The 17,850-nt window shown below is 39.1% G+C and overlaps 1 protein-coding gene across 1 annotated transcript; it reads right to left on the bottom strand.

Annotated features, from left to right (window-relative positions):
* Positions 1–1,456: 1,456 nt before the first annotated feature.
* On the bottom strand, positions 1,457–16,567 carry HTATSF1 (HIV-1 Tat specific factor 1). Its single transcript, XM_074915120.1, has 9 exons — positions 16,169–16,567; positions 12,129–12,333; positions 11,744–11,791; positions 10,414–10,568; positions 9,240–9,403; positions 7,549–7,648; positions 6,955–7,044; positions 6,308–6,445; positions 1,457–5,922 (listed from the first exon to the last, which is right to left on the bottom strand). The coding sequence occupies exons 1-9, from the start codon at positions 16,334–16,336 to the stop codon at positions 5,638–5,640; spliced, it is 1,353 nt and encodes a 450-aa protein (XP_074771221.1). The 5' UTR covers positions 16,337–16,567; the 3' UTR covers positions 1,457–5,637.
* Between the last annotated feature and the right edge of the window lie 1,283 nt (positions 16,568–17,850).

Below are 17,850 nucleotides of genomic sequence, written 5' to 3'. Positions count from 1 at the left end.
GCTGGCCACACTGTTTCTGAACAAGCCAGGATGCCATTGGCCTTCTTGGCCCCCTGGGCACACTGCTGGCTCCTGTTCAGCCGGCTGTCAATCAACCCCCCCAGGTCCCTCTCTGACTGGCAGCTCTCAAGTCACTCCTCCCCAAGCCTGTAGCGCTGCTGGGGGTTGTTGTGGCCCAAGGGCAGCCCCCGGCATTTGCCCTTAGTGAAACTCCTCCAGTTGGGCTCAGCCCGTCCAGGTCTCTCTGCAGAGCCTCCCTGCCCTTGAGCAGATCAACACTCCCACCCAGCTGGGTGTCATCTGCTAACCCAGGGTGCACTCGATCCCCTCGTCTAGATCATCAATAAAGATGTTAAACAGGAGTGGCCCTAACACCAAGCCCTGGGGGACACCACTCGTGACCAGCTGCCAACGGGATTTAATACGTATGAATCCGCCCTCTGCCATCTCCCAGAACAACTTAACTACCAGGCTGTAAGATTTCCTGGGACAGCGCTTAGTCTTTTATTGACACACTCTTTGCATAAACCCATTTTCATCATGAGACAGACCGGATTCCAGTCTATCAGCAGGGCAAGTGCCCTCAATACCTTAGTCATTCATTCTTTGATCCCCTTTTCTAAACTGTTTCATATAGCAGATTTCTTCTGCTAAAGCTTTTCAAGACCTCGCTGAAGAATCTCCTCTTAGGCTGGCAGTTAAAGCACTCAGAAGGTTGTTAGATGGCATCAGTTTAAGGCTCCTCAGTGAACACCCCAAAAAACTACTGGCTAAAAATGGGATTATCATCCCTATTCCTTTGTAGTTTATGAATTGAAACAACTGATTTCCAGCACTTTTTAAAACATTTGAAACGTTAAGCTTTGAATCAAAAAAATAATAATTTCTGAGAATAAAAATTGAAATTCTGTTTGTCCTTAACAAACAACCTCCCTCCCACACACTCTCAGTTTTAACCATGGTGCTGCAGTCATTCCACCCGCTCCTTTTATGTGCGGGCAGGATCCATGAACACACCAAGCCAGGATGAAGTCCGAGGCAAAACCCACAAAGAGGGAACAAATACCATGTCCCACTGTAAACACTTACAGTTCCAGCAACAGTCTGCTGGACTCCACTGGGAAAGCTCTGGCCTGTTAACACATACGCTTTATAAACTGAAGTCACCGGGCACCAAATGCTGCTGTACCTTTACTGAGGACAAAAGTAGGACAAATACATTATCTCAAAACTAATCAGAAAAGACTTGTTTTGTTCATGAGTTTGTTTATTAAAAAGGTAGTATAAAACACAACCCCTTTAAGAAACAAAATTGAAGACAAATCAAGAGATTCTCAGATGCTGTCACGGGTCTAGATATTATTCAAATGGTTTTTTTTTTGTTTTTAAATGTTGGTTTTCTAAAGGATAAATGAAAATGATCAATTTACTGAAAGAAAATAACCTGTCAGAAAAATTCCAAGTCAACGTACTGAAAAGTTTAATCTAACAATATACTTTCATATTACAGAATGAGCAAAAAACAATTTGCTGCAAAAGATTTCATAATTCTTTAAATATTTTACAGAACTTTCAAGAGTATCCTGACAGTAAGACTTCAAGCCTCGTATAGTGAGCACTAAAATACACACAAGTCAAATCAACACAAGTACACAACTTACATAATTCATTTATCATACTGCAGTATGTTTCCTCAAATTCAGAAATAAAAATAAGAATTTTAAATCCAATTAAAGTCTACAGGTTTTTTTTTTTTTCTTTTTTTAAGAATTTGATTAGCTTATACAGTTCAAGAATTCAGGGTATGGATATTGATTTTACTGGAAAATTTAAAGGCAAGTTTGGGTTTCTATGAAGCATCCAATACCTTTAAGCTTTCTTAAGTGAATTAAGCTAAGTTATTTCTAATTGTAAATAGATTAACCTTCACTGAATAATGTCTAGGACATGTTTTAGCTAAAATGCACTGCATTTAACATACTAATGATTTTAAGTGAATTGCAATCCTTATACAAAACGTAAGTTGTACGAGGGACTGAAATTCAATTAAAAAAGTAATTAAAGTCAGCAGGAGAAACAGATAAACATTTTGATGCAAAATGAAACTAATTCTCTCTTTACAGCTGTATATGAACATTCGAGAACCTGCTACAACTTACATGCCTTTTCTTTTGGGGCCTTTTGTTTCCAGATGTCTACCCTGGCCATGCTCCTCAAACCACGTAATCTCTGATGAATACTTTTAACTCCGTACAATTACCTTGCCAGCAAACCACTAAATAGCATTTGATTGTAAAGCAAACTACCAATATATCTTGAAGCTAAGCAACTGACTTTGTGTTGCATGGTTAAGAAAGTGATTTTCTATGCTGAATTTTGCTGAAGTACCAGTTAGTTAATACTCTTTCCCTGCTGTTATATTTAAGTGGTTTCGCATCCATTTTGTCACACTGTGCAAATTAGTAGAAATGGTTATTTCTCTAGTTCAAAACTGAGCAACAAAGATTATCCACAAATTGTTTCAACCTGCCGCAAGTTATTGTTTCCGTAATATACAAAGGGAAGCAGACTGCTTTTCTTAGAATGAACCTCTCACCAAAAGCCTACAGATGAAGGAACAAGCGGTATGGTGGAACACTGGAATGGAACCTAAGAAAAATTAGAAACTGAGCAAAAATGCTTGATTTTGTCACTTCTAAGGAGCAAGACATGTCATTAGAAAGCACTTTTAATTAAAAGAATACAGTAAAAGTTGCATTGGGCTTTTAACTTCTTATCAATTCATTTATGATGATGCTTCAGTCAGAAGAAAAAGTATGTTTAAAAAGCAACTCAGCTTGTTCAGGTTCAGATTTGTTAAAATTTGGTATTAAACATTACTGCTCTACTACAAGTTCTTAATCATCCTTTAAAATAGTAATTTTAACTTTTGTGAAAATTTTTAATCTATGTTCAGATTAATTTATAAAAATTTGCATCATTTAAAAAAGGAAAACATCAAAAGAATTCAGTCTCAATGAAAATCTGCTGAAAAGAAAGTCACAGCTGCATTAACCTCTCCTTAGACTATTAAATGCCTCAATAACTCAATGAATAGTTTATATAAAAATATATTTTTACTTTTTACTGGGGAATAACAGAGGTAGACAAAAGGAAAACACCAGTTTGAGTGTAATGCCACACTTCAGAACAACATATTTTCATGGAAAACCAGCTTTTATTTTCTTAAGAATCCTAGTTAATAGGAAAGCCAGGAAAGCATTTGGTCTCAAGTCTTTGTTGGTGCTCTACTTCACTGTGAAGTCTGGAGGAAAAGGTGAAAAGACTAACATCACATTTGACTTTTGAAGCAAGCCAATCAAATTTGTACATCAGTTGGAGAGAGGAAGGTTACTGCACATCATTATTCTTTATTTTTCAAAGTCTTTTTTCAAACACTAACACTAACCTTAGTTTTTATATCTGATACCATGATAAGGCTTCATAGAACTGTACAATATTTATAAATTTGTCAACGGTTTCCCTATATCAGTTGCAATTCCACTGTAAAACAGGCGATTTAACTGTGTAGAGTGTTATATGACTAGTCTCTCAAAAAAACCCTAACAAAACACAACAATATAACAGAGCTAAAGCCTGGAGTCTAGAAGCTGGAAGGAAAAAAGGAGCACTGAAAGCAGTACCCACCACACTAAATTACACTCTTCATATGCAAAAACTTCCAGCCCTCAAAGGTCTGTGGTACTTGTCACCAATAAAAATAACTAAGGCAGAACTAACACAATCCAGAGATGTAATCTGAATATGCCACTACATGCAGCTACAAACCAGGCAGTATTTCAGATTCCCCGAATTGTTCAAACACCTGTTCTGCTGAAACGTACAATTCACACACTTCCAAAGACAATAAAATGGTCTTTCTTAGCTAGCAGAAGTTACAGCTCTTCTTTATAATGCAACTTAAAATTGGAAATTTGTCACACCAGCTCATAATGAGCCCCCACACTTTTAAACCCTGACTTTAAATATCATATTTGTTGTACATTTTGTCAGAAAAAGATAATTTATAACCATAGCGGCAAGTGTTAACTTAGATGTTTTGGTTGGCATAGCTACCCATACATATCAATCACATATAAAAAAACAACAACAACACCAAAATAAACTTAAGAGTACCATACAGACTTCTGGAAAAAAATATGGATGGTAAACTCAGAGCACAAAGTTTGAAAATATAAATTTTCAGAGTATTGTGAGTACTTCAGGATGGAAATACAAGAATTGGCATCTATGGTTTCTTGTAATCCAATGTAAATTTAAAAATTCAAAAGAATCTCCTTACAAATCTGCACTAGTAACCATCCAAATGAACAGTGTGCTATGAATTTAGCATCAATATTTTAATTGTTAGTGCCTAAATCCACTTTCTTCTATCCTTAGGTATCAAAATAATGGGATTCTAAATTAAGAATGGCTATGCCCAACACAGCTCCCCCGAAGTTATTTTTGAAAGCCTGCCACTTAAGAAGATATCTTAAGTCAGAATGCCTTCTAAATCCTTGCTTTTGGAAATATTTCTAAAAGGGCTAGCATTTGCTTTTTTGATATAAAAGACTATTATTTGAAAGCATATTTTCAAATATTTTAACTTTTGCACAACAAATGTACTTCAAGTTGCCAAAAGTCTTTAAATTTTATGAAATATGGGAGACCCTCCTCACTTTGAAGAGCATGTAAGGCTAAACTAGAACGTTAAGAGAACTCACACTCATCATTCTAACCAAGTTAAATAAAAACGTCTACTCTAATATTAAAGCAAAACCTGAACAAAGCCAATACACCTGTCAAAAAGCCTATTCTGCATACAGACCATGAGAGTTTAAGATCAGTCTTACTTCATTATGGCCTAGAACGTGTGTGCTTAAGCACTTCTGGTCTCCTTGACATAATTCCAGCCTCAACAGAAGATCTAAGCGTCAAAAGATGATCTAAGCAGGGGAAGAAAAAAATAATTTACTGAATGCTGTGATCTAATAAACTATCTTCACTCAGTTTGCCTTATGTTGGCTATGGCAACACTGTTTGTCTTTCACTTTCTTTAAGTTTGCAACTTTGTACTACTCTTATTTGCTACTTAATGCATAGCAACATAACCAATGCATTCACCCTACACATATCACAGCGTCTGTTCTGAAAAATGATCCAATGTACTCAGGACAAAAATCATTTTTAGGGATGACATACCAAGGTCCAAGGGGTACAGGAAAATTAACAGTAAAATCCACAAATCTTGCAATAGCTTTGCATCACTGAAGCTACATATAGTTACACAAACTTAAGGGTTGGAACATATTTCACACTTACATAATGAAACATTGACAAGCATAGTTAGAACAAAAGAAGCCTGATGAGTTTTACTGCATTCTTGGCAACTTGAGTTACTTTACCTGAACAGCCAATTAATACAAACTTTTAGAACCTCATTGAATACTGCTTTTAATGAAAACTTCAAAGCACACAGTTGATGACATTCTAATATGTATATATTCATATGAATATTGTCTGCAGTCACCCTGAAGATAGGGATAAACTCAAACATCACCCTAAAACCCATGCTTTCATAAAGCATTAAAGATGTTATGTATCTGCTTCAACATCACTGCCTGCAAGGCTGCTGTCTGTAGATGGAGCACCATCTTCATTAATTCCCTCACCATTATTCTCCCTCTTATGGGCTTCATCATTTACATCCTCCTTAGATGTGTCATTAACTTTTGAAGGCTGTCTGCGTTCAGGCTGTTTAACACTACTTGTTGCAGAATCTGAATCAGATGTACTTTGCTGCTCCTTTGCATCAGGATCCTCTAAAAACGATCCCCACACCTTGAGCCTTTCTTCCCTTTCTCTTGCAGTCTCCTCCACCTATTAAAGATAAGTTTATACACATTACAAAGTTACACTTGTAAAAATGAGTATTTACACAGATAAAATTATACAAGCATTTATACTGCAGTAATCTCAAGATTTCTGATAGGCCCTGTTGACTGTGAACTAATGAGGTGTACATCCGGTGGCTAATCTAAGCTGACATCCCCAACACACAATTTTTAACATCAAACAGGTCCTTTAAATGTTTGCTAAACTGAATAATTAAGGATTATTTTTTGGAGACATCCTACCAGTTTTTGAGGGGAAGCAATACATGGCAAGGGTAGGCAAGGGAAGGGAACATGAAGCACTTCTCAAATTAAAAACAGATTTACAGTTTGGAAGAAATACATGATAAAATAGGACCATGAAAGGCTACCTGATAATCTGTTACACCATCCCATGTTTCAGCACTGAGCTGACGGCCACCAAACCACCTTCCATTTAGAGTTAGCTTGCACAGATCAGCTTCCGTTGCTTCTTTAAATGACACAGAAGCCACGCCATCAGGGTGTCGCTGTAAGGAGAGACAACTTTCATTTCATAGTTTTCGAAATAGAGCATTTATTCCATCATCTTTTTTTTTTAGATTGTGTTATGAAATCTATGAGGATATAGCTCCATCTTGATCATACATAATTGTGTTTGAAAAAAATTCAATTTCCAAGTTTATACATCTTGTTCTACTGGTACACTGTTGAACAGACCTTTTGAACACGGAAAACAAAGATGTTTCAGCTAGTTTAGCCACAAGTAACTGTCTTCAGACACTTTCAAACTTGTGACGTTATCCAAGTTATTGGAAAAGAGTTACAGTTTGCCTTCACATAGGCTGAAGTAGATTAGTGTTCAGAAATTAATTTCCAAAAGAGCTAACTGTAAAATACTGAAAAATTAGGTCAAGTTTTCATGAAATAAACACACAAACCCAAATAAATGCTCTGCTCATATTTAAAGATTCCTATGTGTTTTGCACATCTACATCATTACACCAATTCTACCAACACAAGGCATAAAATTACCTACATCAAATATGAGAACCTTCTTTACTTGACCAAACTTTTCACACTCTGTCCGCAGATCTTCTCTGATCTCGTTTAGCACTAAGGGATCCTCCTGCAATGCAATCACACAGGTTAAATTAAACAGAAGCACACACTTCTCAGCTTTATTTTTGCTCAGTCACCAATGGAACACACCTGCCAATCTATAAAAAGTTCATAAATTAAGTGTTGTTATGCTGCATTTTCAAAGCCACTTGGGAGCTGGCAAACAGCTCTTACTGTAATTTAATAAATGCTACTTATTTAATAAGGCTATTTTGTGCTCATTTCCCCATTCTAACTTAGTTATTGTTTACTCCTCTTTCCATCCCAAAAAGGAATATTATCAGGATACACAGCAAGAAAGGCTGATTTGAAAAATATATCCTTACGAACATCTTGCTTTCTGGAAATAGATGAATGAATTTTAAGCAGATGCTTGGCACAGGAGAAAAAAAACCACTGTCCAAACAGTAAGTTTTAATTTTCTGCTCATCTGCTTAGAATTTTGCTAAAATTCTTACGACATTGTTAACTACAACAGCACAATCTACAGTATTAAACTGCATCTTCCTACCTCAAAGTCCTTTGGGTGAAACATATTCCTGATAATAACGATGCGTTCATGTCGCATTCGAGTTGCGCCATCTTTCTTCTCAGGCCTCCAATCCAGCTGTCTAATGAAATGAAGCAACAGTAAGAAGATATTGTTGCGGCTCTCTTCAGTTTCTACAAGTATTTGTTGAAAAAAAATCATTAATTTGGCATTTCTTGCAATACATCAACTAAAACATGTATTTTGACACAAAGAGTTACATCATTCTTCTAAAAAATGCAATAATCACTCCATTTTACCACTTCTTCTACAAAGCAGTGGAGGCTTTAAGGTACTTAAATGCTCACAGAGGGAATATAAATTATTTTTTAAATCAATGCATTTTCTTAAACACTGAAAAACCCCCAATCTTTAAGTTTTAATTCCTTCCTACTATGAACTCAGCTACAGGAACCACCTGCTGCCAAGCGTAATAAAAATGTCAATACTTGACTTTTTCTATTTTGTAAAAAAGGAGATCCACTATTCCCCCTTTGGTGAAATTTAACAGCTTTTATTTAAACAAGCATGCAAGAACACCCTGAATCTTACACAAGCATTGCTGCAAGATGTATCTTCATTCCACAGTGTGCAGAGCCACTGCCACAAACTAGCGAGGTAAACTCAGGGCATCTGTTCTATGACTTTGCCTTCTCACCAAAAACATTACTTCTCATAGAAACGTCTACTTCATATCCTATCTGAAAATCTTATATTGGGGAGAGAAATCTTGTTTAAGTTCCTTCTTGTACCTGCTACTTTAGCTGGAGGAAAGCTTGGATTTCCAATGAAGGTAGTTTTGCAAATAAATTACGCTCAACTCAAAAGGAAACACCAACTGAAGTCAGTTTATTCACACAAATTACTCTCAAATGCAGTTTCATACTTCTCTCTCCACACTGGAGACTTCTTACAGCAAGAACTGGCAATTTATCTTTGAGACAGATACATTTCAAGCTACTTTTATTTTTAACTATCAAGTAGCTTTTTCTCCCTTTAACTATGGTAAAATACTTCTGCATGACTATTTAAAATGTTTAATGGAATGTTGCTTTCATTAAAATAGTAGAGGGTCCTATATACTCAAACTTCTTTCTTCTTTAATCCACATCTTCTTGGTTCCAAAAGGCAGAAAAAGAATTTTTAAGTGACGAAAGCAATGCATCTAGGTACAATTAAAAAAACCAGTACAATTAAAAAAAAATACCAGAGAGAGATGTCTGGGGGAATCAAACAATATTTCATTATTTGCTCCTATGTAAGGCAGCATCTCTTGCCCTCTGCAACCAGTGAAGTATGGTACAAGCAATATGTGGACAGCCAGAGTGTTATTACCTTATAGAAGTCTAGATATCATGACAGGACTTGCACGCTCTTAGACACTGAGAAAATTTTTTTATCTCCCCAGAATTGCAGTATTTTCTTCTGTATCTGAAAAGACCTTTGTTCCCTATGCATTATTTTAACATGACAATCACAAACAAGTTCACTCTGTCAACATTAATTTAGGAGTTCCTCCCCTCCAAATGTGTATTATTTAAGCTATTTTGCTGTCAGATAAGACTTTAATTATGCATAACTCCTAGCATTGCATTTGAAAGAAAGCATTGCTTTCTAAATTCTAATAGCACTTAGAATTCAAGCAATATTTTACTGAAATAAAAAATACAAACTTCTGCTGTTGAGACAACTTCTTCTTGTAGTCTTTACATTTCTTCTTCTTTTTGCTTGCATCATACTCCCCCTTCAGTTGAAACTTTGCAACTTCAACATGCAATTTATAGCCTCTAATTTCTGCCTCATCCAGAAGTCTCAATGCAAGTTGAACTGATTCTCTCTATTTGAAGATAAAACAGAGCATAAGCTTTAAAGCACATGGCACAGTCAAATTATTTCAGTAACATTTACTTAAGAATATTGTGCTAAGAATCAGTTTCCCGTCACTGAAAACCATAATGCCATATCTCTTCCAAGTCTCTTGACACACAGCTGGCAACGCTTCATCAGTATTTCTTTACCAATGGTATAACAGATTAACACTCCCAAAAGCAACTGCATGCATTTCATTCAAATCTGTCATAGAAAGCAATCTGCAATGATCAAGCAAGCTGATGAAATTTGAAGAAAAAAAAAAAAAAAAATAAAAAAATCTATAAAGCTTGTATCTTTTCCAAGAACAGCAAATGTTGAGGCTTTTAATCAATTCTCCTAAAAGTCCTTTAGAGTGGACACTGTCTTTACACTTATGCACTAAACAGCCCTGACTACTAAAATTACAAAACTAGCATAGACTACAAGGCAGTTGATTTAGTATTGTCTGGTGCTTCTTGCAGAATTAAAGCAGACTGCACTTACAAAGCACTAACTTTCCAAATGATTCACAAGTGAAACACATGAAGGAAATAGTACTTCAGCCTAAACTTTCATAGGTTAATACAAAATTCAGGAACAGTTGTGAACCTAACCAGTTCTCAACCAAAAGCTGTAAATACAGAGCTACAGTATGCTCTATTCTAGTCTCATTATTTTTCTATTCCTGGCCACACAGTGGCATATTTTCAAAGTAAAAGGTGAAGAGCTCCCCCATTTCACCCCATCGTCACTGGCATTCAAGACAGAAACATGTAGAGACATGTTCAGCAATATTATGGACATTTTCAGGGGGAAGGTGAGGGTGGGTAAGAGGAAACAAAGGAGGTGCACAAGCAGGTAAGTAGTAATTTTCACCTTTAAAACAGACACCTAAATTCAAAGTTACACTTCAGATATTTCAAGAATCTTCTGAATATGATTCTGAAACAGTGGCCGCAAGTATATTCCACAGGAAGGTTTCAGTGCACCACTGACCTTTAGATAGCAACAGAGGCCATCTCCTTTAAGATTTCCTTCCTTATCTTTGTACAGTTTGATTTTGTGTTCTTCTGTCTGAGGATCTCGCATAATGATACCACATTTTGACATGACTTGTATAAATTCATCTTTTGTAATGTCTGGAGGTAAACCTGCAAAATTGAAACAGAAGGCTTGAATATGTTCTTTTTTTTATATATAACCTCATTAGAAAAGAACCCCTGTTTCTTTAAATGAAAGACATCAAACTTAAGGAAAAAACTTTACATACGCTGTAAGAAAGCACCACCCGTGACACCAATATTTTTGATATTACCTTTTAAACATTACTTCATACCAGTATTTTGAAAATCCTTTTACTTTTTAATAGGTGTAACATACAGCAATGTATTTGTGCTCCCTAATATGCAGAGCTGGACCTTTAGCACTGGCTAAATACTGACATTGCAGTGGACACAACGGCCTAGGAGAGTGTAACTATCCTGCCCAAGTTTTAAGTTCCACAGCACCTCTAGGGATCAGAGACAAAAAAAGCCCAAACCAACCAATCAACCTATAAACAGATGACTGTTTTCTCCACCCACAAATTCGACAAAAAAAGCAACCGATAATGTATGGAGTTTCTGAAGTCTGAACTTTGAATTGAGGACAAGAAAAAACAAAATGGAGGAGAAAATTATGCGAATGTTCTATGCTAGTTCAACCTGGATAAAGACTTTTGTAAATTCAAGTGTGTGCATTTCTGTGACTGCTCAGAACCACCAGATGTACCTTTGTGTATGCACCTAAAGACAGCACCCCAACATCCAAAACAGGTAGAGAAATACCATAATAAATGCAGAGTTTCATTTGAGCTTCCCCATTACTTTCTCATCTATTCCCAGCCTTTTGTTTGTAGTGTTTCCTTCTCCTTACCTAATAATTTAATTGCATATTTATAAAATCAAATAAAAATGAAACAATATTAATTGATGTGTATAGTCAATGCACCATTTTATTTTAAACTCGTTCTCATTATCCCTATTCCTTAGGAACTCACAGAAATTGTTTTTCTTGGCTGTAGCTTACTTTAAAAAAAAAATAATTAGTGACTTGGCTGACACAGCTCACAGAGTATCACATTTAAAAGACAAAAGCATGGAATATGTCCCTTATACCGCTTTCCCATATCTGCAACTTAAAGGTCACAAAGATATTATGCAGTCAGGAACATGATGCTAAGTAGCTGGCAAGTGACAGACTGAATAGATAATATTAGGAGTGAGACATATATGAGTCTCTTTTACCATCTTTACCTCAAAGTAGATGAATAAACACTGTTACTTACCAGTCACATAAACATTTGTGTTTCTGTCTTCTTCAACATGAAACCATCCTAAAAACAAGAGTTTTAATTCAGCTATGCCAATATATTAAACATAGGACCATACACTAACGTTCACATTCCATCAGTTTTCTAAGAATTTCTGCTTGCTCATAGGAAGCTTGTGAGCATTGTGAGCAAAGGAACATTGACTTAATCTGCCTTTTTTCCACCTTGTACACAGCCTGAGGAAGATACCTATGAAGCACCACAGATTTTTAAAACCATTCTGGAAACATTCAGAACCACCCAGGTTTTTGCTGTACAAGGTAATGCTGAACAATTGCCAGTTTCCACTCAGTACTATACAGGTTGCAGCCTACACAGAGAGAGACCCTTTGTTGCTTACCTGGCTCAAGCTTCCGTTTTTCCGCTTTTTGTTTTGGATCTGTTTGCTGTGGTCTTTTCTCATTTGCTGATGGTTGTGTTCCTGATGTTTTCGAACTTACTGGTTGCTTACTTTCAGTTGCTGTGCCAGAAGCAGATGAACTGTCTTTATCATCTGCGTGGAAGCCATAGTTGGCATGATATGTTGCCAGGAAATCTTCTGTTATCTGAAAAGAAATTAGGAAATTTAATCCAAAATTTCGAAGAAGTACAAATTCACGTTTGTAAGTGTTTTAATGTTAGGTAGATGACGGTAATTTTCTAATCCACAACAAAGAAAATAACAGTATTTTAAAACTGTTTTTAAAAAAAATCTTTGTAAAGCCATATGCACAACAAGAACAATCAGTTCAGGCATTACCTGAACTACAATAACATCCTAATTCCATACAGCACATGAAGTTTTTAAACAAACAGTTCACAAGTTCTGCCTCTTTTCAAGTGAGTCTTTCTGCTTTCCATATAAATTGGATTTGCTGGAAGGACAGAAACCAAGTGCTCCTGACCGTGTTGGAGAGAAAGTGACGCTGAAGGTAAGCCAACAACTTTTCCACAGATGATGACTGCCCTTTGTAGGCTTCTGTCTTTTGTTTCAGAGATGACAAATATAGTGTTGGTAGACAATAAATATTGCACTTAGACTGAGAAGTATCTTAACACGCTGTTTGTAAGGCTGTACACTCTACTTTATATCCTAATTATAAATAATTAGCTTGCTCTTTTCTAGAGAGAGAATATATTTGGGTAAAATATAAGATTGGCTAATGTCTAGGTTTTAAAGACCAAAACAAAAAACCCTACAAATTACACTCAGTATTTCCAGCCAGGTAAATTTTAATACTAGCCACTAGCAATAAGGTGCAAAGAGATAATCAATACATCATAGCTGATTTTGCTAGCGTCACTGCACTGTGAACTATCTTCTGAAGTTACACACTCTGACTTATTCCCAAAGCTGAGCCTTAACGTTTGAAAATTTGACCTGACTCTGACCTGCACTGCACTTGCTTCATCCATATGTGAAAGGAAATAAAACTTAATGTCATTAAGCTATTGTAAGACAGCAGTACAATGGACAGTAGTGTCAATGAAAATAATGCAATATCTTCCATAGTGATTTGAAGCTTGATGTTTCAACTCTAAGCTTTTATTATAACAAATCAAAAATGCAGAATTGACAAGAACAGGCTTGTCACGAATAACACAAGATGCTGTGGAGCTCAATATAACCAAGTTTAGCATGAAATAGCTCCTACACTAAACAAGATTTGCAACACACCTCAAGCAGGAATGTAAAGTGGCTGCTCTTACAGACATGACATAATACAGTGTCAAGAGAAAGGAAGAGTACAACCACCTTTAGTGAAGAAAATGAGACTGTTCTAAATCAGGCTCATTATATTTGACACTAGCAATTTTAGCAAATCCTTAGTCTCAAAAGTTGATGAAATCCAGGGAATTAAGAAGCTTTTACACTTTCTGGTGAACAATATTATTCATTTTCATCCAAACCTACTAGTGATAAAACCTGCAACAAACTAGCCACCTTGCTGCAGCACCATTATTTTTCAACTTCAGGGGGAACTGCCTTCTCATGTAAAGCTAGATTTATTCTTAGCAAAATACCTACTATGGACTGTCGTATTTTGCCAGTCAACCACAAAGACCTTTTTCTCCATAATATGTTATCAACCTACCACATACACCGTTGCAGCTACTTCAATTTAAAATGCATTTTTGCAAGCATAAAGGAATTTATCCAAGTATAAAGGCTTTTATTGGAACTTACGTCATACCATGTCTGCATGGAAAACAAACATTCACAGAATTTCTTACTTGGGACTTCAATCCAGTTCTGGTGGAGAACCTCACAGAGAGAGATCAGTTCTATCTCCATACCCACATAGTTATAAAGTTTGGAGCAATTAAGCTTATAGGAAAAGAAATACAATACTACAGGCCATGCTATAGCATGTAATTAACTACTGGTCACACTGAAATGGAAAGGAATAGATTAACCAAATGGAGAACAGATACCCTACACTTACAGAAGACATCCAATGTCTGTTTTGTGATGAAGGAAGGCAGGTGAATTCAACACATGATTCTGTGCTATGTCTGTGAAGGACTAGTAGAAGTTTGTATCCACAATATAGTACCACTGAAATAAAAATCATTAAATAACACACAAAGTTGCAATCACTTTTATTAAATATTTGACCTGACCACGTCCAAATTTTTCTGAGGAATGTTGACAATTCATATCATTAACTTTTTGCACTGCTTTGAAATATGCTTCAGTATAAGTTCAGCAGACACTACTCTCAAAGTAGAGTAGCAGTGCAACACTAGTCTGTAGATGATCACTGGCTTAGACCAGTCAGAATATTTTAATCTTTTGTCAGAGAACAGACATAATTTTATTACTGCTCATGAAGGAGAGAAATAACTACAACTTCTGGCTCCTGCAGTCTCTTTATTTTGATAAAACACTCTGTTGAATAATCATCAGCAAAGTGAAGTAACCTGAGATACTACGATATCTAGCTCAGTGACCTATCTCTAACACAAAGTCCTTCACAATGATTCTTTACCAACTTCTACAATATATCGTATTTACTAACGGACTTTGCTGTTCCTATATAATCTGGCCAATTTCTAATGTCATCTCCTCTCCAAGATGGAAATTTGAGGTAAGAAAGGCATTTAGGAAAGACCAGTGCTTCTGAGAAGAACAGATAAATTTTAAAAGGAGATGAGAAAGAGGGGAAGGAACAGGGAAAGAAAAGAACCCTTTTAAGAGAAGTTACTGTGCTTACTGGATACAGCACTCCACAGGGAGCCAGGGGGACTCAGTTCTCCACTGCTCCACTTCGTGAGTCTGGATTCCTCACATATTTTTACCCCTCTGTAAGCCATCTGCTACATGGACACCTTACTAGGTTTACACACATATAAACCTGGCACTACAGGCTTCATTCTTACTCGGATTCTCTGCAACGAGTTCAGAGTCACAAATAAGACCTGGCACATTGTAATTATCAAGTATACGCTATAAAATGTCTTAATACTTGAAGTAATTGCCCTCATTCGTTGTTACATAGTAACAAAACTACTATTTTACTTGCAGATGAGTACATTGGCTCAACACATTAAATCCACATCCCCTCTCCTTGAAGTACCATGTTGTTATTGCAAGTTCATTTTTTATACTTAAAATATTTAATTAAAAAAAGAGATTAAAAACTGTAACATGTTTCCATTCTGTGGAATGCCTTAAAGACAATACACTTAATTTTCAAGTGCATTTCCAAGATTTAAGGAGAGGGAACAAGACATCTTCACACGTGGATTGTTTTCAGATAATAATAAAAGAGGAATATACTACTCCATTTTCATCTAGAATTCTTAACAGACTAGTTCACTTCTTCACTGCCAACAGAAAGGCAAAGATCATCGCAGCTACTGTGATAAAGAAACCTAAACATGTCAAAGGCAGTACCGATTCGTTAAGATCCACAAATATAACTGTGACTTCATGCCAGGCCCGAGCAATTCTACAGATTCACAGCCAAGGAGAAAAGCCAACCTACAGCTCTTCCCAACAAAAGAGCGGAAAGCAGCCGGTGAGGTTACAGACGGAGACGACGCCAGCTGCCTTGGTTTTGCCTGTAAAAAAGAGTGTTTCAGTACCACAGAGACTTTGCAGCAGACATCTATTTGGCTGAATCCAGACAAGTGAGACACGTCCGTGCTGAAGAGGCCCAACATCAACCGTTCTTCATTCTCACCCTTCCCCCGGGAAACTTCACCACGCCACCGGGAAAGAGCTGCCCCAGGGCCGCGTGCGGGCGGAGGGAGCGGCACCCCGCGAGGCTCCCCCCAGAGGGCCGCAGGCAGGCGAGGAGGCCGCTCCTCCCAACGGGAAGGGGGGAGGGGGCACCGAGCGGGCCCGGCCAGCCGCCCGCCCTCAGGTAGCGCCGAGGCGGCCCCCGCACCCACCTTGGGGAACCAGGCCTTCTTCTCCCGGTCCCACTCGTAGGCGGCCCCATCGGCCGGGTCCACGTAGGTGAAGGGGTCGGACTCGCCCTCGCCGCCGGGCTCGCCCTCGTACTGTTGCTGGAGCTGCAGCTGCCGGTAGAACTCCTCGTTCCCGTCCTCACCGCTCATCCTGGCCGGTTCGGCGGGACCCGGCGGAGGGTGGGGTGAGGTGGAGCGGAGCGGGGAGGGGGGAAGCACCCGCGCCGGGCCTAGGGCACCCGCGCCGCCGCCTGAGGCGCCCTCTCGCCTCGCCCCGCCCCTCTCGGCGGCGGCGGGGACGGGGAAGCGCGCGGGCACGCGCAGCCGGGAGCGGCGGGCGGGGGCGCGCGCGGGCCCGTCTCCGCCTCACGCGGCCGGTGACCGCCGCAGCGCCCCGCAGCGCGCAGGAGCGGAAGTGACCCCCGCCCTCGGGGGGGCGTGGCTTGTCCTAGTTCCCGCCCATACCCGCGCCGCAGCCACTGAGCCGCGGGCTGGGTGTCACGTGGAGAGAGGCGGAGCCAATCGGAAGGAGGATGAGGGGGCTCTTCCTCGAGAGGGCCGGACGCTTGGGCCGTGGGGGCGCGCGGCAGGGGGGCGGGGTTTGCCTTCCCGCCTCCGGGCGGGGCGAGGCCCGCGGCGATGGCGCAGGGTCCGGGCGGAGGCGCTGGGGCGGGGACGGCACAGGGGCCGTCCGTGTTGACGCCGCTCCGGAGCGGCCTTGCCCTTTTTCCCTCTGGCTGTAGCTGTTTCGTCACTGGCATGAGGGCGGCTGGCCCTTCCTGCGCCTGCTGTGGGCGGGTGGGCCTTGTGTGGAGACTTGCCCCAATTTGACCTACGCGATAAAAGCCCGCTGAGGGGCACAGAGCTCCGAAAGTACTTCCTCCGGTAATGGACGGCACCGAACGGTCTAGTTGCCCCTGTCAGTTGAGGTGGTGTGCGGCTAGCTGGCCGTCATCTGTCACTGATACTGAAAGTCTGTTTTCATATCCTACTAGAGGCAAAGACAAAACCAAAAAGAGGCAGGTGACACGAAGATGGTGTGCTAAATGTCAAAAATTCACCTTGGTTCTTGCTTCTCCCTTGGCACAGGTTCCTGGTGTGAATGGTTTGAACAGTTGAGGTTCCTGGGGAGAACAAGCTGCTGCTCAGGTCTACCCGGGTGGCACAAGTACCTGCATTCCCCAGGGCAGGGGTGTGACAGGCTGAGGGTGTCCAGCTACAGCCGCTGCGCTCCCTTTGGAAAGGGTTGATAGGGTGGTACAATGCAAGGGATGAGGCTTGTTTTCAAAATTTTGAATTGGCTTGCATTAATGAAGTCTGCAATTAGATACTAATCAGTGCAGAGCTCTGTGGATCCTTAAATAGTTAAAATTTTCTTACTCGAGTCAGTTCTTTTAAAAGACCTTCATTGAGTGCCATCTAGTGGTTTTCACTGTGTAATCCAGCGTTACATCAAAAATATAATTGCTAGAGTATGTATTTAAAAGTATCTTTATTTAGAGGATGAAGAAGCACACTGTTTAGATTTTGTTTTGCAAAATTTAACCTAGAGCTATAGAACCCAGCTATTAAAACGATGCCCATGTTTTAAATGAAAATGTAGCTGAGCAGCTCCTTCAGAGCTGGCAGTGGCTAGTTGCCAGTGGCAAAGCAATCTTTGCACT

The sequence above is a fragment of the Athene noctua genome, chromosome 11, assembly GCF_965140245.1.
Source record: "Athene noctua chromosome 11, bAthNoc1.hap1.1, whole genome shotgun sequence".
In the NCBI taxonomy this organism is placed as follows: Eukaryota; Metazoa; Chordata; class Aves; order Strigiformes; family Strigidae; genus Athene; species Athene noctua.
This window is presented reverse-complemented; position numbering and strand designations above follow the sequence as displayed.